Source organism: Pterocles gutturalis, unplaced genomic scaffold, assembly GCF_000699245.1.
Source record: "Pterocles gutturalis isolate BGI_N339 unplaced genomic scaffold, ASM69924v1 scaffold34535, whole genome shotgun sequence".
Lineage (NCBI taxonomy): Eukaryota > Metazoa > Chordata > Aves > Pterocliformes > Pteroclidae > Pterocles > Pterocles gutturalis.
In genome coordinates this window covers 34,786-56,443 of record NW_010144509.1, presented here as the reverse complement: position 1 = coordinate 56,443, position 21,658 = coordinate 34,786, and the positions used below count along the sequence as shown (strand labels likewise).

The following is a 21,658-nucleotide window of genomic DNA, read 5'->3' as shown; positions in this document are numbered from 1 at the left end:
GATGGGTTTGAAATTAATGAACATCAAATGTAATTAGACGGTCGGATTCTGATCCCTCAGCCACACTCATGCATACAGTTACAGACCAATCTTGCTTTTTCTACACTAATGCCAGCTGAATGCGATTGCTCTGTGTTCCTAGTGCTATAAGGGACCGGTGTTAGGGAGGGCACCGTGTAGGCTCGTGTGCACGCTCGCTCCAGCTGCCAGCGTGAAACAAATGGTGGAACTGAAAAAAATTAGGTCAGCTACCACGAACCCATCTGTCATACGCAGAAGCCATTTAGGATCAAATTTATTTTCCTTGGGTTTATTACAGTGAAATAAGTAGTTTGCATTTCCTTCTCCTTATGTTTGTGGCATGTGCTATACCAAGGGTAAGGAGTGGTGCTCCAGGTATTTCTCTGAGAGCAAGTTAAGCAGAGGAAAGGGCAGTCTGAGACAGGGAAACGGGGCATGTACCAGGAGGTCTGGTGAAAAAGTAGCTACAAAAAGGGCAGGAAGAAAGCTAATCGTGGTACAAGACAGAAGGGGTGCTGCTTTGCCTTAGCCACCATCAGTCAGTATTTCTGTGCTAGGGAGGTGATGAGAGTTGGAACAAAAAGCACATTTTACAGTAAAAATAAAAGATGAAGTTAAAAGTCCCTACCTTGACTTTGGCACCTAGACTGGTGTGAAAGACGACCACTGCTTACCGAATTTATGGAGCTATATTGCAGTGGGAGCATCAAGTATCAAGTCTTATACATTTACAGACACAGATTCTTTACCATATTGCTATTGTCCTGGATTGTTAGCTTTCTTCTTATTACTATTATTATTGCTTTTTGGTTTATGTATGTCATCCAGTTTGGGTAGGAGGAGCAGAACAGGCAGCATGAGCTATTCCAGATGGTAGATAATTTGTGTTTCTGCTCAGTGTGTCTAGTGATGGACTAGCAAATACTGTAGTATTTGAGTTGAAAATGTCCTTACATGCAACATTTAAAATGTTCTTATGGAAATGAGACCATAAAGTACGATCTAGTATCAAGTTTTGGGGAAAGTATTATTTGAAACAAAAGCTAAAATTTGTTTCCAAAGTACCCAAAGCTAATTTTTTTTTTTTTTATTAGAAACCGGTAATGGTGGCTTGTACTCGCTCACAGGGATTTCTGCATGACAAAGTAAAGCTCCCAGCTATGGGCTTAAGTAGAGCTATAAAAGATGTATGAGTTACATAAACACTTCTCTGTGCATTGTAAAAACTGAATCCACCCAAACTGAAGATATTGAAATACAACTAATAAAAGAAAGAATCACAGCACAGGCGTCACTAATGCAGATAAAGCCGCCAGTGAAAGTGAGCACAAGACTTCAGAGAGATCCCGCTGGACAGTTGGCAGCATGAGAGGCAAGGCTTGGATGTCCGTGGTGGGAGAAGAGACCCACCTCAAGCTACCAGGGAGGGCAGGATGAGCTGTAGTGGGTTAAACTAAGATTCTTGTTGCTGCAAGACATGGGGCAGAAGTTTGCCTCCTTGTGCTGGGCAGGAATATGTGGCTTTAATGCCCACCTGAGCATGACCTGAGTGTTCCCACATGTCCCATTTGAAGGAGAGGGAGCTGTCTCCGCTATAGCTCCTTCTGTGTGCAATACTGCTCTCCTCAGCCACGCTGGTAAGCCCATGTGACTCTTTTTCTGTACACTAAAATTAACGTCTGAAGCTTACAGATCTGTTGGCCTTTCACTGGCTGATGGGAAGCGTGCTTGTCAGTATAGGCATATGCTGCTATTTAGGAATATTTTATAGCCTTGGACTTTAATGGAACAAATGTACATGATTTTGTTCTGGCAAACAAGAATAGTTCTTCAGCTGGAGCTCACATGTCTGTACAATTCTGGCAAATGCTGCCCTGCACAAGGATGGAGCAGCCCAGTCACTGGGAGCATAAAATGTGCCATGAAACTTGTAATTCTTGTAATCCAATGACTAACAGAAGACACCCTTCTACAGGTGCTTCCAGGAGATCCTATCCCACGGAAATGTTCCTGGCACATTCAGGAATTATGAGCCTGTGCAGTAATGCCTAAGAGTTTTAGTCCTAAAATTATAAGAACTCTTGTGAAAGAATTAAATTTCTTGTGAAAGGTTTTATAATGCCCCTGAGCACTCTTACCCATATATTATTGTCAAATTTTTGTGTTAAAAAACCATCCACAAGAATGTCTACATTATCATCCAAGGTGCATACCTCTGTGCCTTCTAGGAGTCTAGGGAACATGAAAACCATAAATTCCAGGTGGTTATTTGGGCTACTGGCCATGCTGGCTTCATATTTCCAGGGTGATTCAATTAAGTGGGAAAGAGAAGTTGGAAAATTAATATTAAAAAAGACTAGACTTTAGGCTACAAAAGCAAGTGACACCAGCTGAAGGCATACTGAATAAGCTTAGCATTGAACTCAGCTTCAGTAAGTTTAGAACTGAATTGTGCTCTTTGGATTTATGGGTGAAAAGCAGGAAGAGCTTGCTGGCTGGGAAGAGAACATGGCTTCTAGGGTATAATCAGTTTCTTCCCTTATTGGATTTAGTCTTTTGGAGATGCATACTCCTAAATGTGATTTTATTGCAATTAAAAGTTTTAACCTTTGTAACCTAGCCAGGTAGTCTGATAAGCAGAATGTGGACCTTCACACAAGATGATTCAAGAAGATACCAGCTCATTTGTTAGACATACCCCAGGTCTGCAGGAAAGAAATGTTCCTAGCAAGCAAAACAGAACCAGTTGACTTCTGTAGCAATCTACTCGCATCAGTTTAGTGGACCCTCTCACAGCTTACCTTAACCGAAATAATTATCACCAATTTTTAATGGACAGCCTGCAGGTCACAGATGAGCAGAAGGAAAAGCATACAAACTATCTCACTGTAGGGACTGCAGCTCCTTAGATCCAGAAGGGATCTTGAAACACGTGTCACACCAAAAAGTAACATAGGAACAAAGGATCCCTTCAGTCATTGAGTCCTACCCCCTATTCCCATTTAATCAAGGATTATACATAATCCCAAAGTGTCCTTGAAGCCTCTATTCCCTGGGCCCTGAGCTGCAGACAGCTCCCTAACACCTTACAGCAAACCCTAGACCCAGACCCATAACTGTAACTGCTTCAAGGAGAGACCAGGAGGAATCAAGGGCACTGTCACCACCGGTATATTTATTGGAGCTTTACATGGTTGTTAGCACATGTGTAGCAAAAACAACTTCCCCTCATCTTGTGGTGAAGAAAAAAAAATAATCTCCGAATTGGTCATGGGGAAAAAGCAAACAAAAGGGACCATGCAAAAGTGAGTCTAGATTTAGCAAATGTGTTTCTGACTGAATTTCCCCTCTCTTAGCTTGGATTGAAGTCCACACTGTTTATCAAATATTTTAGTGTTATGGGAGGTGGAGGTCTATGCTGAGGGTGATGAAGAAAGGGCAGCCTTGTGAAAGTGATGGGCTCGATGGTCCTTTCCCCTCTCATTAGCTCAGGCTCAGCTGTTTCCCCGATTCCAGACTGAAAGGAGAGCTGAGAGAAGGGACTTTTATTTCCCCGGGGACAGAGACATCATCAATTATCTGCCATTCCTTGCTGCAAGCTGTCAGTGAATAGGGCAGAGAAAGAGTACTGATAGGATTTCACCTTATCCCTCGACACTGCTGATGGCCTCATCATTCAACTGCCATGCACTTAACACAGGCAATACTAATTATATTAATTATGTTCATACACAGTGCATGCTTATATTAGCAGTAAGCAGACTGGTGACTTTTTAAAATGAGACATCCACCAGTGGTTCATGAGATATACAGATTTTAAAATGTAAGCGTACTCATTGCATCCACTGCTGAGGTGGATCTCTCAAATCTCAGAAGCATTTAATACCATTTTAGATGTGCAATATGCTTTACATTGAGAGTAAAATGCATATTGTATCTAGAAGACAGTAGCATTATGTCAGGTGACTACTAAATGCAGACTTAGAAACTTGGTCACTGCATTGGAGTACCACCAAAATCCCCTTAGTAGCGTTCATCTGTAGGGATACTGCTCAGGTCAACAAGAGATCTGGGTAAGTCCCTGTGGGCTGAACCTTGCTGAAATTATACTAGTCACTACATCTATACGTATAATCATAGTATAGTATAGTAAAAATATTATTATTTAATTTGGAGGTAGGTTTATTTAGTCAATAGCACAGAGGCTTGTAAATGGTTTAAGACACAGGAAATCTCCCTCTGCAAAGTATATTACAACAATGTGACAAATACTCTTCACTCAAAGTGTATTTGCTAGATGTAGGTATCACATATAGTCCATTGACGTGGTGCCCATGTGCAGCTGCTGCCTGTGTGAATCTGGGCTAAGAGGCCGCGGTAGCTAGGCAGAGTCGATGCAATTTTGTGAGGTCCGTTGGAAGAATCTAAGATGTCAGCAATATAAGTTGAAATCTTAAGAACAGATTGTGTTTGTACAATAGATTCAACCTCTAACCTGGCAAACTGAAAAGTAACTGAACAGAACTAAAAGATTTAACGAGTTTTTACTCTGTTACCTCCTTTTGTCACAGTTTTCTTCTGTACAGAAATTAAACATGTATTAGTCACCAAGATTATATATAAGGAGAGAGCACAAGTCTATCTGTGCTCTGAGTTCTGACCATTTTATGCAAAAGCAAAGCAAAAGTAGCTCCAAGCAGGTCTTCAATTTGCATTTCAGTTGCACTTCTTCCACACTTCCCTCTGGTGTCTTGAGGAAAGTCTTAACTGCTAAAGCATTGCAAAGCCATCTGAGTGCTTGAGCAAAATAAAGAGAAAAAAATAACTAAATTGCTTTTCCAAATGTATTGATTTTAAAAGTTTCCTCAAAGGAAAAGAAAATGAAAACACTACCAGTGTGTCTGCCCAGGGTCACACATGGACACAAAGAGTTTGTTCAGAGCAAAACCCATTCATCTTTCATTCACATTAATACAGAAGATATTCATCAGGGGGAAGATGTTAGCATTTTGACAAGAGGTTTGAATCTAAAGTAATTATGTTTTTATAGCCAATGTGGTCATGATTAGCACTCAACTTCAAGTTGCTTTTATTGCTTTTTTGAGGAATGGCTGATGTTTACGCAGTTAAATCTCTGACTGTCAGTGTCATTTAGCTTCTACCCTCGTAGGTCTCCAGATGCTGTCAAGGGGTGTGTTAATCATCCTGTCAAACGATGCAAGTGCTGACCACTTGCAAGGGATTTTCTGCTCCTTGGCACTCTGGACCCAACTTTTAATGCAAATCCTTGTATGCAAATGGGAGCATACAGCACGCAGCCTAACCATCTCAAGGTTATTTGCAAAACCAAAGAGAGCTTGCTGCGTGGACCCCCAAAGTACTGTCATCAGATGGTTTCCGTTTTGTCCCTCAGGAGCTGGTTTTTGGTGGGGTTTGCAGTGTTAGATGTCAGCTGGTGTGGGCAGACGCTGTACCATCTACAGAGATGTGAGGTTTGACCCTGGAAGCTGCAAAGTGGCTTCTGCCAAGTGCCAGGTATCAGCAAGCCTGAGCAGAGCTCAGCCCTGCAGGGGTGTTGTGGGAGCCTTAAGAAGCCAGGGGTGAGTGTAGGGCCAAATTTGGGCTCTCATGGATCAAAGACTCCAGTATCTCTGGCTATGGCTGGAGCCTGTTTATCCCTGTGTGAGTTAGCCGAAACTTGAGCTCACTGCGGTTTCTCCTGAGCCTGTGAGGAGCAGCTGCTCCTGAGCACCTCCTGCTCCCACCCTCTCCCTTCCCTCCATCTCTCCTGGCCATGGGTTTCTGCCCAGCATGTGGGTCTGCATGGCCCTGGTCCACCTGAGAGCAACTTCTCTATCCCAAATGTTTAGCCTCACTGTGGTTAAACTGGCTCAGCACTGCATCTGGGCTTAGCTGGGGACACAAGTGGCGGATCACTGTTATTTGTTGGCCACAGAGGAGAAAACTTGCCTTAATTGCAGCCCAGGTCGTATCTCTGAGGGCTGTCCAGCCCCTCCTTCCAAAACATACAGATTTACGCTGTTTTGGAGGTGCAATAGAGGAAAATTCACATTACCAGTAGTGCTGGCAATGCTGGGACAGGAAGAAGTATTTCTGGCAGAGCTCTTGCAGAAGTATTCCTGACAAAGCAGCTCCTGGGGCAATGCAGGACTCTCCGCAGAGAAGCAGTAGCTCACCATGGCACCTACTGCCACTTCAAAGAGCGATTGCCCAGCTTAGCACTACAAATTAAACATAACTGGATGGCACACAACGTTTCCCCACGTATTTTCTTTCTCCTGTGAGTGTTTGCTATGCAGGCACCACATAGCTCTGGTGCTTATCTTTAATAAATATGTTCAGTTGCAAAGGCTTGCATTGCAAATCTGTAGCCTTCACAAGTGGCTGCTTTTTTGGGCCCTCATGATCATTCCCTGCCTGTGGGGATGAGAGGGTGTTTGAAACTCACTGTCACCCCCTCGGTCCCCATATATCGGCCCCATAGGTCATGGTTTTACAGACCATCAGCTCTGCTGCCTGCAGGCAGCTCCAGCCCTTACCACGCTGTCCTGCCATGGCACCAAATTAACCCCTCAGCCCAGCTGATGGAGTGAAATGAACTGGGGGCATGGAGCAGCCTGGGTCCAGCTTTTAAAATAAATGGGAAAACATTTCTTAAAAAATCTCTTCTTCATTTTTAGTCAGGTTATTTTTAAGCTGGCCTAGTTTCTCAATCTGTTTCGCAGTGCAACAGTGTTAGCAGCCCTGCTGGCACCCCGGGAAGGAAGGAGGTGGTGAGAGGATGAGTCCAGTGGGATGCGGGAGCCGGTCCCTGGCAGCACCCGCTGACCAGTGGCTCTTCTCCAGCATCCCCTTTCCCCTCCTGCCCTGCTGCCCAGCCACAGCTGGCCATGATACTCCTCAGGCAGCTCGGTGAGGCCATTCACCTTGCCATACCAGCACAAAACCAAGGCAGCAGAACAATCGGCTTTGTTGTCTGCCGAGGGCAGCAAGTGCCAGGGTTGAGACAAGGTAAACAGTGGATCAAGGAAGAAAGGAAGAGGGAGGCATCCCCCTCTCCCCTCCTGGCAGCAGGAGCTGATGGAGCTGTTGTGAACTGCAGCACTTGTTTGCTGTTTCTTTGCGAGTGGATTGAAATCACCTTAGCATGGTGCCAATGTTGAGCTGGGTGTTGAAAATGGGCACACACACAGAGGAAGGGCATCCTCCTGGGGTGCTGGGACTGCCTCACAGACACATAAAATGCAGCGCATACAGTTCCTGGAGCTTGTTTACTCATCTCTTGTTGTGGTGGAGAGCATCCCTCGCTCATCACGGCATGCCGTGTCTGTGCATACACCCACCGCATCTTCCCTCGCATCAGCCAGGTGGGAGCAGCCACGGGGAAAACGAGCAAGGATCAAAGGGAGCTGCGGGACTTGATTCATGCTGAATGAACCCTCTTTTTTTTAACTTAATATGTGCAATAACACTTCACGGTGATGGTGAGTGCCCCCTAAGAGCACAACACACCCTCAAAATAATATCCGTGACAATTTGGTGCAGCAGATGGGGACACCAGGGCTGGGGCAGAAGCATGCCAGGCACAGCAGAAATCGGGTATGGCATTGTGATTAGCATGCTGAAGTATCTGTTTCCTAGTCCCACATCCAGACCGTCTTTGTGTCTCCAGCACATTTTAAGTAGACCCTGGGCCATAAGTCAGAAGTGAAAATAGGACCATTTTATTTTTGAGGTGGGATGATTTGACAATGCAAACAGATGTGTGCCCTGGCTTGTGCCCCCTCGTGGGGTTCAGTTACCACTTACAGTGCCTGATGGGCACCAGGCAGTCCCTGCCTCACTGCCTGCCTCTTACCCTCCCTCGTCACTGACCTGCTTTCTATTGTTTTTCAGGAATATCTTCCAGGCTTCCCGAAATCATGTCAATAGGATCACATTCATTCTCTCCAGGAGGTCCTAATGGGATTATTAGAAGCCAGTCCTTTGCTGGCTTCAGCGGGCTTCAGGAGAGGCGCTCCAGGCAAGTGCCATGCTGTCTAAGGGGAATTTCCAAATCAGGTGCTAAGGGAGGGTGTAAGTGGGAAAGAGGTAAGAGGAGACTGCCTTCTCTTTGCAGAAGAAGGTCTTCTAGGCTAAAATCTCTCTATGTATTATTTGTATAGTTAAGCTGTTGCCCTCTGCCTCAGCTACCAGGTGCCTATTTGCCTCTCCTCCATTAAGGCAGCGCTTCCTCACATGCCTCAGAGCTGTGAGAAAATTCCAGAGAATCAGTTTAATTTACTAACTTATGCAGTGATCTTTTCCACATGTGAAATGTGCAAGAACATGATACACTTCCCACCACCCCCAATTGAAGACTGTTGCTACCTAAAAGATGGTTTTCTCATTGCGATGCTGCTATGAATTCAAAATCGGTTTCCCTTGCAGAGCTGCCTTCATGTCCTGCTGGAAACAGGGCCGAGCTTGGCTGAAGAGCCCTTCCTTGCACTGCCCTTTAGCTAGACAGGGCTTAGGGCTTTGAGTCAGGCACTTATCGAGTCAACCAGCTCCTGATGCCCCCAGACACTACAATTACTTTTAATTTGTATAAAGTCTCTGAGTGCCAGACCACTAGTTAGCAATTAAGGAGGAAGGTAGCCTCCCATCATCAGCTCAAGTCAGTGATGGTTGTTAGATGCTGACCTACCCCCAGCAGAGTCACCAAAGAGGCACCTATACGCAGCACAACTATCCTCCCTTTGCCACCTACGTGCTCAAGACCAGCAACTTGATGCTGTCCTCCAGACATGCTCTTAACCAAGCCCTCATCTTCCTTAGGAGCACCCAGGCTTTACACCTGAGGTCAGCTGGGCTCCCCTTTGTTTTTAGCACCTGGACGTAGCTCAGCTCTTTTATGGCTGTAGCTAGGCAACGTGAGGCAGGACAGGCATGGGATAAGACAGAGAAAGGTCTGATGAGCTTCAGACTCAATCCAGCATTTCCAGACAAGCAGTTATATCTCAGCAAGGCAACTGGCATATCAAAAGCTGACAGCACGTGTCCCAGGCTGCTCAGACCTCTTAACTTGTAAACAAACGCAGTCCTTTAACTGGCAGGCACAGACACAGGTTTGTTTCTGCTAGCAGATAGTATCAGAAGATTTCTTCAAGCTATGCTCCTTTGGGATTGTTATGATTTATAGGGATTTCTTCCTCTTTAATGTTCATTTTGCAGGTGTAACTCCTTTATTGAAAATTCTTCTGCAATCAAGAAGCCCCAAGCAAAGGTGAAGAAAATGCATAATCTGGGCCATAAGAACAGCACCACCCCTAAAGAGCCCCAGCCTAAAAGGATGGAAGAGGTCTACCGAGCCCTGAAGAATGGCCTGGAGTAAGAGCCTTTGTCCTGCTTGTCGATTGAAGCTTTCTGTGGCACTTTAAACCCTAAAGAAACATATCACAGGAACAGGGATCCTTAATCACGGGAGAGGAAATATACCTCTTGGAGTCTTGATTGTAACACTTAGGATCCAAAATATTTGTATGGGAAACAGGAATACAGGGGACAGAATCCCTTTTCCACTCAAATTGCTAGGAAAGCTCCCAAAGGCTGGCATTTCAACATCCAATTTTTTTTTCCTCCGAATTTCCTAGAGTCCTATCAGAGGCTTGTATCACCTTTAAGATAACATCCCAGACGATAACAGGGCTTTTACCAGCCAGATACAAGGGCAGCGACTGGAAGGCACCAGCCCATAAACTAAGCAGCAGATTAGCTTACTTTAAATTGGTTGTTCGGCATAAGAACACTGAGCTCTTACACACTGCTAAATAAGTCACTCCCATATATTCCCAAAAAGGCAGCAGGGAGCTGCTTTTAGGACAGATCAAGATAAATGAGTTTTTGTCTGAAAATGCATCCAGCGAGGAAAGCCATTTGTTGTGCAGATTTTCTTTTAGGATGGTCAGCAGCCAGCTCGATATGTGCTGCAGAGCTCATGGATCCCTTCTCTGGTTTGTGTTTACAGTGAGTATCTGGAAGTTCACCAGACAGAGCTGGATAAGTTGACTACTCAGTTAAAAGACATGAAAAGAAACTCACGCCTGGTACGTGTCACACTTTTTCATCGTGTGGATTCACAGTAACCTTCTCGAGGTGCTGGAGCAGCCAGGGGTGGGAGTGGGATACAGGGAATTTGCACTGATGCTCTTCTTCCCTTCCACCCCTGATTTTGTTTGTGATTTCCATTGACTGACAAACATTATTTTCTCGTGGTGCTGTTATGTTGCAAAACTAATCACAGTTTAATCTTCTCTGTTGCAGGGGGTCCTGTATGATTTAGATAAGGTACGTTAACCCCTTCGACACTGGTTTTGCAAGGAAGCATTAGTATCCATACAGTGTACGTAACTGGCATGGGAAACCTCTCTCAGATGGATCTGCTAGCCAGGCCAACACCATCAAGGGAGAAATTACAATTTGCACTTGTGAAGGAAGAAGCTCCCCTCCTCTTCCCATGTGCTCTGGTATTGCCTGGTGCCTCCACCAGCCAGCTGTGCTCGCTAACAGCATCAAACTTACCCCATCAGTCTGTCAAGTTAAACTGGCTCGGGACAGGCACACGGAAGGAGGCAGACCCCTACTAGGGGATGACAGAGGCGGAGGAGTGAGACCTCCTATTTCTGTCAGCTGCCAGCTGTTAAATCCATCGCCTTGTGCAACTTCACCCTGCCAGCTCCAGACAGGCAGGGGGCTGGAGGGGGTACACTGTGGTGGTCCGTGGGAGCTGGGTCAAGCCCCAGCTCATCCCTGCCCCTGCCGGTTTGGGGGAAGGAAAAATTTAAAAAAAAATCATTTTCCCTGCAGGAAAATTTGGATGAAACAAAAGGAAAGCTTTCAGAAACATTTCCTGAACAAGTCTGGCGTTTTTTTTTTGGTCCAAATGCCAAGCTCAGTTTTGCTGTCAAAAACAGTTTGTTGAACAACAGAATGGATTTTGAAATGCAAAACCCAATCAATTTTATTACAGGTTTTCAAAGTACTGGAAATATTATATTTTGAGCTAAGAAAGCTCTGATTTTTTTTCTTTTTTTTTTTAAGAATTCAAAAAACTAAGGAAGTCCCATCAAAGAAAAACTTTAGTTTGTTCAAAAACTGACAGAAGTCAGTGAGCTCCATTTTCAGCAGCAGATTAGTAGCAGTAAGGTGGGACCCCTAATTCCAGTTTCACAGGCAACAAAACCCTATGTGTTTTAAGGGGGAGTTTCTCAGCCTCACAGGGACCTGAAGACCCATGCAGAGCTAGCATGGTGATGACTTACTGATTTATTTAAATGTGCCTCACCCTCTGACTCTTAATTTCCTTCAGCAAATCAAAGCGGTCGAAAGATACATGAGAAGGCTGGAGTTCCACATTAGCAAGGTAACAACCGCTCCTATCGTCTTTCTTCTGCCTCTGCTCCTGTGTTCTTAGTAAAACAAACCCTTGGCCTCCTGCTACCCCTCCGCTCTAGGGAGGCCACCTGGATAAAGCCTCTCCCAGATTCACTGTTTTTACTGTGATGGGCTGGTGGTCAGAGCCAAGGGAAGGGTTTCCATGTGATTTGTAGCCCCCAAGGACCAGCCGTGCCCTGAGACACTCCCACCTGCTTTTAGGTACAGAGAGAACATAGGGTCAGGCACTTGCTGGGAAAAATCTCTCTCACTGCATGCTTGTTGTTAAACTACAGGTAGAGAGAGAGTTGCATCTGAAACTAATGTAATTCGGCAGTTGTTTCTACTGTACGCAGCAGCTAGATTGGATTTATTCCTGGATTTCACTGCTGACACTTTTGCTGCATGGTTTGGGGCCCACATCCACATAATTACATTGGTGAAAATGGTCAGTAGAGGTACTTGTGATTTATACTAATACATTTTAGAGCTGGACATAACCCATGTCATGTTATAAACATATCTGCTAGCGATTAGTTGCTTTTATGAACCTGACAAAAGAATGAATTATTTTTGACGGATGAAATGTCTTTTGAGAGTCATTTGAAAAGTGTTTGCACAGCTTGAAGTGCTCCAATTATGACAACCCATCCAAACCTTTTAATTTCAGTCTTCTCTTACTCTTGGAGCCGAAAAAAAGAGATATAAATCATCAGATGATAGACTGAAATTTTGTTCCCCAACCCACCTTCTCTCTTGTTGGCAACATGAATGGCAAAATTAGTGCTTAAAGAACATTTCCATTCAAGTCCTTCCCACTCCAGCCTGCTCAGAGCTAATGGTTTCTGGCTTATAATAGGACTGAAAAGCACCAAACACAAGAGGTAATGCTGGTCAGTATTACTCAAGCTTGCCCAGTACATTAGTTCACTTTCCGTAACCCACAGCAACAGAGACAAAAGGGACCGAGCTGGGCTGCATTAAAGCTTATGGACTTGAGCAGGTGAAGAAACATCTTTGTTTCTAATGACAGAGAAGGTCTTTTTCAGCAGCACTGAATCAGGGCCACAGCAATGTCTTCTGCCATCTACCTGCTGGCGCTCTGTAAACACAGAGCAAGGAAAATGGGATGTGCAGCTGCAGACCCCACAAATTTAGGGGGGCAGATGAGTGCCCTAGCCACACTTGCATGGGCAGGGGCAGGACATCAACCCCAGGTTAAGCCTCCAGCTGGATGGCAGAAATAAATACCAAATGACATCTATTTATAGTAGCTGTCTTTAGCTGACTTGCAAGAGAAATATGAGTGGATATGACTCCAAGAAGCTTTTCTTGTAACTTTGAAATGGCAAAACCCTACCTGTGCCTTCATTACCCTTTGCTGAACAATTTCACTTTGCAAAGCAGTCCGTTTTGGTTAGAGATCCCTCAAGTCAGGGTCTTTGGCCATTAGGAATCCAAGCTAGCCTTGTAAAAGTTGACCTAAGGCTTTGAAGCTGTCAGGAAGAACAGTGTCCTTCCAAACAGATAAGCAGCATCACTTTTTGTTAGAGGTTAAGCAGGCTTGGAAAATGGGATTTGGAACATGCCTGGATTGTCACATCAGGCTCATCTCTAATGCAGCAACACAAAGTCATAGACCGATGAAGCCAAGGCGCTGGAACCTTTCATTGAGAGAAACTCTGCTGTGAAAATCCACTGCTGAGCAACAAGCACCATGGGGCAGGGGGCGATTTCTTGATGTCAGAGATAAGAAAGGAAAAAGGTTATTCTAGGTAATACACAAATATCATCCTATCTTAGCAGGGACATTAGAAGCAGAAAGAAAAGACATCTTCCTCTGTTCCTTTCCTTCTCACCCTGATAAAGCCAAATTAGAAAACCTACATCTCCTCTATCTGGCAGATTAAGTTTATATAAATATGTCAATATACATGTATACACCAGCTCTACTGCTGTAGACTCCCACTGAGCAGCTCAGATGGAGTAAATGTACACATTCAGTGCAGGGATCAGAGGGAAACCAAAGAACGAGACACATGTAAACCCATTGCCCTGTGAAGCTAGATTGAGGTGAAACTTTAAACTGATTGTGAGTAGGTTTTGCAAAACTGCTGGAGTACTTATGAAATGTTGGGTGCCTAAGTCACGCCAAAAGATTTTAAGAAGATGACTAGAAGTTCAAAACTTTCTTGATTTGACATCAGCTGCTTCTAAGTCCTTTACTTGTGGTGATTCTGACTATGACTCCCAGTTTCTGGAGGACAGGCAGTGAGAATGAAAAAAAAAATCACTACCCACTTCCAATACTACCTATTAATCAAATAGAGCCTCAATCCACGGCTGGCGTTAGCAATACAGGAGACATTGCTGGCCCTGTTAAATGTGCCATTTAACGCACCCAGTCCCCTTTGGCCACGTGGACATTGCAGTTACCTTTGAAAGAGTTCTTCTGCAACGATGTATTTGAGAAGAATTCATGCCTGCCCTACAATTACGATTGTACTTCACCGAGACAGGGGAAAAAAGGAATAGCAATGGTTAAAGGCATGCAGGGCAAGCAGTTGAACTGCTGGCAGCATCTAGTGTTGCTGTAATGAGATTTTTACAGTGGAAGTTATTTTTATCTTGTGTTTCTTTTTCACAGACTGTAGCAGTATCATAACTTCATTTGTTCACACTTTCCAATAGATCTAACAGTTTGGCTTTGTTTCCTTATAATGCAAATGACTTCACAGTTTGTTGGTTTTATTGTGTTGGTTTTTCTTAGGTTTTTTTCAATGCACCCTCTTTGTTCCCTCCAGGTGGATGAGCTTTATGAAGCCTATTGTATCCAAAGACGTCTCTGTGATGGCGCCAGCAAAATGAAGCAAGCTTTTGCGATGTCTCCTGCCAGCAAAGCAGCTCGAGAGAGTTTAACCGAAATCAACAGGAGTTACAAGGAGTACACAGAGGTACATCCTCATCAGTTTAGTCTTTCACACTGTTTGAAGGCCATGGGAACTTTGCGACTGATTTCAGGGAGAATTTTATCTGGATAAAAGAATTAAAAGCAAACTCAGCAAAGATGAATTATTATTTATTTGTTTGTCTTCAGGTGAATACCTAATGCCTTACAAAGCCAGGTTACATGGGCTCAAGGAGTTCCTTGAAATAATAATGTTTGTATTCGACAAGAGCAGGGTTATACCCAGGAACTGCTGCACACACACAAAAAAGCATAAATCTGCCCCAAAGTTACATATTATTCTGACTATGTCCTTCCCACTGGCAGATTTTGGGGTGGCAGGTTGGCTGGAACCCATATGTGTACAGACATCTGCTGCATGCTGTCCAGTTTTACTTGCTGTGATCAGCATCTATGTTATTAAACAGGCGGTAGATGAAGAAATGTCTAATAGTGTTGCAAACATCCTGGCACACAAGCTGTAACAACCTTCCAAAATCTGAAGGAAGAACTGGAGAGGGTCTGGTGGTACCCATCCCCCATAGACTCTTTTTTCTTAATGTAGTCCATGTCTCTTGAGAGATTAAAAACATGCTGGGAGCCACTTTGGCATGGAGCTGCTGCTGGCACATGTCCTGGCTGGAGAGGACAGGGACAGTGACCAGGTTACGCTTCAAGGGCCACAACTGCCCTCTGCCAACAGGAGGATTAGAGTGCAAAGAAGAGCACGGGGTTACATTCAGCTTCGGGGTGAGCAGGAATAGCTCAGCTGCCATTTTTGGGGCCAGACATAGCTAAACAGTAAGGATGGCCCTGGCAGATTGATTTTATTGCAAAATATCTTTCATCTTCATAACAGAATCTTTCCTTACAAATAGAACTTAAAAAAAAAAAAAATAAATAGGGCAGAAAGAGGGTAAGAGGGTTTGTCTGACCTCACTGTTCTCTTTTCCAACACAGAACATGTGTACCATAGAAGCAGAGCTGGAAAACCTATTGGGGGAGTTTTACATCAAGATGAAAGGTAATTGCCTTTTCACCTTTCCCTTTTTTCTCCCTGAACAGCAGTGGTCTCTGTGCATGTTAGTGAGGGCATTGAGATACAGACATGCTTGAGTGATGTGTATTTATGGTAGGTGTGGTTTTTCCCCCACCGTACCTATTGCTGAGCCTTCAAACCCCCAACTTACACCCCTGCTCAGTGGAAAGAATCACAGAGCCAGGAACATCAAAGCTTACAGAGGGACTTTCTGAGATGCTGCTTCTTGTTTTCAAGGCTAATTACCTCCCTCAAATGCTCCTCCCAACCGCCAAAGCAATTCAATTTTGAAGGCTGCTGTACCTTATGCCTCTATTTCCATATTCCTTTAAGAAGATGACTGGGAAATTATGTGAATGCCTGTGGAGCTGAAGTTCTAAATACTTCCTTAATTTGACATCATCTGTTTCTAAGTCCTTTAGTTTTGCTGATTCCTACTCCCACTATTTTTTAGCAAATGTAAAAAAGCAAAGATGTGGGGGTAGTTTACCATTTAAACACCTAGATAACTGAGTGGTGGCATTCACCTTTCAGTTTATTCCCTGTCTTTATGGTAGGGGGCTTTATGGGTTTGAATACAATGGAATCAGTTTTACCTGAAGGCTCAGTGAATCATCAGGTATTACTAAAGCTGTTATCCCTTTAAGACTCAATGTCTTAAAGAAGAGATTGCGGGGAGATCTTTTTTGGATTTTCAATCACTGTCATTAAAATAGTTCTATAAAACCAAATCAGCATCTAAATATTCATACACTCTTCATTGTTCACTTGAAATCTTGCCATTTAAAAAATTCACAGTATTGCTGCTGGAGATTTTAGAGCTCACAAATCTCATACAGGGTTTTGATTCTGCCTGCCTTGTCACAGTTGTTAGTTGTGTCCGGTGGTTGCAGTGCATGAGAGATGATCTATCTTAGATCAAGTTAAAATAGTTACTCCATGCTTCTGTACTAGAGAAAACAAGTGCAGCAGCTATTATAGTTCTCCTATCTCTAAGAGCCCCCCACTCTTACACACTGGAAAGGCAGCCGAAGATGCGTAGACGTAAAGTTACAAGATTGACACACAGAGCCTGAGACAGATATTTCTATACAAAGACCCACAGTGTGGACACACTGAAGGAAGCGCGAGGACATGCAGTGTAGAAAAGGAATTGCAACAGGCCAGGTCCCTCAGAGCATTTCCTTACTTGATGTAAATGCAGTGCAATGTACAATTCTTGGCAGCAGGACATGTTGCAGAAGGTATCATGGCAACGCAGATGACTGTCTTCTCTTTTGAATGCCCAAATCCTCCACCCAAATCCTCCAGCAAAGCCCAAGAGCTCTTGAGGAGCCAGGTGCTGCACTCACATGCAGGAGTAGAGCACGAACCACAAACAACAGCTACTTCTGAACACAGTTCTCCTAAAAAAAGAAGCCCAGATCAGTAAATAGCAAAGAAAAATAGTCATATCATTAGGTATTCTCTAATGAGAACATCTGAGATCTCTATCTAGATAGTTTTCCCTAGGAGTAGGAATCCAGTAGGACAATCCAGCCATGGCTATTGCGAAAGCTCACAACAGCTCTAGCACAAAAGCCTACAGAGCATGGAGCAAGCTTCCTCCTTATGTTATACTGTAGCATATCCAGCTAACTTTAGGATCTAATTTAAAATCAAAGCATTCCTCTCCCCACAGCTTATCTGTTCCTAGCCATTCCAGTGAAAGTTATTTTTATTTTGTACCCTCTGTCACTTACACTGAAAGCAAGCCAACCTACACAGTGCTGTCAGGAAGCAGGGACCCACACTGTGTTTTTATGACTGATATTTAAAAAAAAAAAAAAAGCCTAATAGTTTTTCAAAATAAAGATAATAAGCTTGCCAGCAGTCTTTGATTACTGCTCAGGATAATCAGCTGTTGAAATTAAACAACGAAACCCAATGTGGAAATTTAGAAGTTCCTGTATGGAATCTGTGTGTTATGATGTATAGGGAAGTGCCCCTATACCCGTTGGAAGTGCCAGGACAGCAGGAGGTGAAATGCCCAGCCACTGAGAGTGATACGCTAGCCTGATGCACCAGGGGCTCTGCAACACCAAGCCCAGCACCAGCACCAAAGTCCAGGTGTCCAGCATCCTGCACATGAGCAGAGCTGTACATGCTGCATGAACTGATGCCTTCAGGTGGCCCTGCCAACAAAGGACACTAGTGCCATGACACAGCCATGTAATGGCCCTGTCCCCTAATTCTGCTGAAGCCCCAGGAGCAACCTCTCATCCCATCTTTATTACAAGCCCAGGACAGTGCTTTTACAAAGGTGTGACCTTCGACATGGTATGATAGAGCCATTGGCTCCTGCCGTACATTTAGTCCCTAAGTGCTATCCACTTACCAAAAAATACCTGTCCCCTGTAATCAAGTCAACTCCTAGCCCCCTCTTCATCAGGCTGAAGAGGCTTGACCAGCACCGACCACGGCAGGAGCTCAGTTCCAGGTTCACCTCTCCTGCCACTTCCTTCTGGTCCCTCTGCCCAAACCAGTGCCTGGTTGGGCAAGTCACTGCTCACAGACCTCCAGTCCAGACCACATCCATGTGGAATTTGAAGTTGTGTTTCCCTGCTCTCCCACCCCATCACCTGAACAAAGAAAGGACCTTTTATTTTCCTCAGATACTTTCAGTGAGATCCCAGCAGAGATCAAATTCACTTACAAAAGCGTACCTGGGGAGAGAGAAGCAGCAGTGGAGTGCTAGTAAGCTTAAATTATTTATAAACAGCAAGTAAATTAGAAAGGACTTGGATTCTGCACAATGACCCCTACGTTCTGCTACATAGTAAGATGAGCAAAGAAAACTCTTTTCTGGTCAAAGAAATGGGAGAGGAGGATCATCAGATCACAGGGACAGGCCACGGCCACATGCAGAGGTCTAGTTGCTCCTACAGTCCAGTTAGCAGGACTAATTCAGCCCAGTAAATAAAGCCAACATTAGGGATCATCTTAATTACCTTGATTTTAACACACCTGTATATGTTCAACCACAGCATTTTAGGATAAATGCAGCCCAAATACCCCAGAAAGTTTGGTTTAATTCCTTTCTCTGCCACAGGCTTGGTATGTCTTCAAACTGGTTTCTTTGAGTGTTGCAACACTAGAGGCATAGTTTTAGGCTTACCCAGGCAAAGCTGGGCAAATTTTTATACAAAAACAAGTGCAATCTACTGAGGAGATCTGCGTGAAAGGAGAGGTTTCCTCTGTGGAGGTAGAGGATTAAGTTAATGAAAACCAACCAGTTGCATCCCATAGGAGAACGGGTCACAAGGCCAGGTGAGGGATGGTAACATACTTAGGATTTCAGGGTGGTCACAAACCTCAGGACACTTTCAATTTCACATGCACAGGGTCAATATAGAAATAGTATCATGATGTCCTACCTTTTTAAAAAAAAAAAATCAAGCAAACATATACCACAAGTGCTTTGCTATGCTACTTGTCCTCCTCTGGGGAAAGACATGAATAAATCTCATATTACAGATGTCAGTCATGTTTCTTGATGTACCTACTACTGAAAGATAGTCAGATCATATGGGAATTATAATGTTATGGAAACACCAAACAGAAGGAGCCCCTCTTGTGTTTCTATTAAGATGAATGACAAAGGAATGTGTCAAAATGTACAGCTCGGTCTGATTAGTGTTAAGCAGCAAGCACTATGTGGTAATCAGCAGCTCGCCTACACATCACGATAGTAAGGGTGCTAAGCTTGCTTTCCGAAGCCAGATGATGCCAGGAAGCTATTTCTTCTTTTTCTATAATTATTATAGAACAATTTGAGCTGTTGTAGGAAAAAAAAAATCTGGAAAGTCTAAATCTTTGATATGCAAGAAACCACAATCCAATGAACTGTATACCAAAAAAAAAGAAAACAAAGAAAAGGAAAATTATTGGGGCAGATGGGAGTCTTGGTTTGGTGGGCACTAAGGCAGCAGTAAGAGGGGGGTCAAAAACACCTCCCAGCAGAGCAGCTGTTGGGGGGCTGCCACCTTCTCCTGCCCGAGCATGGCAGCGGCGGCCCCGGGGCACCCAGCTGCACCCCAGGGCACCTCACTGCACCTTACTGCAACCCATTGGTGGGCAGCACTGCGCTCGGAAACCCAGGTCCTTTCACAGCCCTTCTGTGTCTTTCCTTCTCAGGTCTGGCTGGCTTTGCTCGGCTCTGCCCGGGAGATCAATATGAGGTACGTCCACATTGGTTTATGGTTTGTTTAATAGCAAAAGAATCAAAAGGAAGGCAGATTTCTGCTGCTCTTTACATCATGATGAATAAAACCCTTTCACATCAGCACCCCAAGAAACAGCTATTATTTTTCCTATATATGCTCTGAAAAACCTTGCAGTTCTCTTTACATTTGCCTATGTCAGGGCATCTGTTGGAAGACCTCAAAATTATATTCAGAGCACTGGATCATGGGTTTTTTTAATAAAAGGTTTTTTTATTATTATTTTAAAAGTTTAAATTGTATAAAAAACCCAAACACACAAGAAAAACCCCCTTATTTTTTAAGTGTCTCCCAGAATGAAGGCATTCTTCTCACTGTCTTATTCATGACAAACATTTCTAATTCCCCTGGAAGAAAGCATATTCCCCATCCCATGCATGCAGAGCAAATTGAACACATCCTTGAGAGCATCCTTTACTGGATGCTTAGGCTTCACATTGTTGTAAAGCAGAGTAGGAGAAAGGCACAGAATAACCATTTATTGAGACCCAGATGTTACCTGCTCTGAGGCTGTGTCAGGATCTCTGGTCACGGCAGTGTTTCAGTGGATAACATCAAGAGCAGGTTAATTAGAGATGGATTAAAATAAAAGCCTCAAGCTCTAGAACAGAGCTAACCCTGCAAGAAATTCACAAATTGATTATGGATCCCCCACCCTGTACTTCCCAGCTGTCTTGGTCATTGATTTATTTGTTCCCACGCTCATTCCCTGTGACAAATCTCTCCAGCCCCTCTCACGCCGGCAAGCAGCATGTGCTTCCTCATCTGCAGGGCAGAGGAGTTGGTGCAGGTCTCTCCCAGCCAGCCCCACAGCCCAGAACATCTTGGCAGCCCAGCCAAAGTCTCACAGCTGGTGGGATGGCCAAGAGCTCACCTACCCTTTCCCCAGCCTGGGAAGGCAGCAGATCCACCAAGCTGTAGATGTTAGGAAAGGCCATGAGGACTTTCCTCCTTCCCCTCCAAATTTTCTACCTCACTGCTGCTTTCCCTGTAAAGAGAGTTAAAGCTCCTGCAGCTTTTTTCTTATGAGTCATCTAGTTCTGTGAAAGTGAAACCCGGGGTGAGGGGTGCCTTATAGAAAGGAGGCATTAGAAGAGCTGAGAGGCAGAGATCCTGCAGGACAGACGTTTTCCTTCTGGCTTGATGGGAAGCAGAAAGGCAGCACCTGCACCACCAACTCTTCCAGCCTATTTCAGACCCTTTCCCCAATTCTGTTTCTGATATTCGTGCATCAAGAGAGCAAATTTCTCAAGAAAATGAGAGGATTTTTCTTTTTCAGATTTTCATGCGTTATGGTCGCCAGCGATGGAAACTGAAAGGCAAAATAGAAGTGAATGGCAAGCAAAGCTGGGATGGAGAAGAAATGGTTTTCCTCCCTCTCATTGTTGGACTGATCTCCATTAAGGTACACAAGCTAACTCCTCTGCCTAAGGGCAAGGCAGGAGTCAAAAGCTGCCTTCTCATTCACCAACAGCAAAAATGCAGCAGCAGATCATTAAACTCTTTGGAAATGAGCCATCAGTATTTCCAACACACCTACTAAGAGTGAAGTGTTATAGTATTGTATAATCTAAATGCAACAAGACTGTAATCAGCTTGGAAGTCCTGTGGGAGAGGTTGTCCTAACTCTCCCCACGCTGGTGTCACAGCCATACTAACACAACCCTTGCCTCGCATTGCTCTCCAGCAACTCAGATACTTGCACCAAAGCAAGGGAACACTGGAAACCTGTTTGCTAGCAGCGTTCAGGAAAACAACAACACAAGAAAACCCAAACCCAAAAAATCCCACTGCTGCTGAGTTTGTTAATACTGCTCAGATAAGAGAGCAGCATCTGCTGATCTGGAGGAATACACAGGTCTCTCATTTGAACACACACAGGGGACAGCTGGGCATAAGCTGGAACGGTCCTGAGGTCCAGTCCTGCCCCCCTGCACAGAACAGCAGTGCTAC

At 44.3% G+C, this 21,658-nt stretch overlaps 1 protein-coding gene across 3 annotated transcripts in view; it reads left to right on the top strand.

The window, feature by feature from the left end:
• Positions 1–7,939: 7,939 nt before the first annotated feature.
• FAM65B (family with sequence similarity 65, member B) overlaps positions 7,940–21,658 on the top strand; it is a 36,981-nt gene continuing 23,262 nt past the window's right edge. For 2 of the 3 annotated variants that reach the window (XM_010085126.1, XM_010085127.1), the window contains exons 1-9: positions 7,941–8,065; positions 9,259–9,414; positions 10,052–10,130; positions 10,348–10,371; positions 11,393–11,446; positions 14,262–14,411; positions 15,365–15,428; positions 19,620–19,663; positions 20,985–21,110. In XM_010085126.1, coding sequence (XP_010083428.1) covers positions 7,965–8,065; positions 9,259–9,414; positions 10,052–10,130; positions 10,348–10,371; positions 11,393–11,446; positions 14,262–14,411; positions 15,365–15,428; positions 19,620–19,663; positions 20,985–21,110 — 798 coding nt within the window. In that variant the 5' untranslated portion in view covers positions 7,941–7,964. Of the gene's footprint in view, positions 8,066–9,258; positions 9,415–10,051; positions 10,131–10,347; positions 10,372–11,392; positions 11,447–14,261; positions 14,412–15,364; positions 15,429–19,619; positions 19,664–20,984; positions 21,111–21,658 lie in introns of all 3 variants that reach the window. The other variant, XM_010085125.1, reaches the window with a different exon arrangement.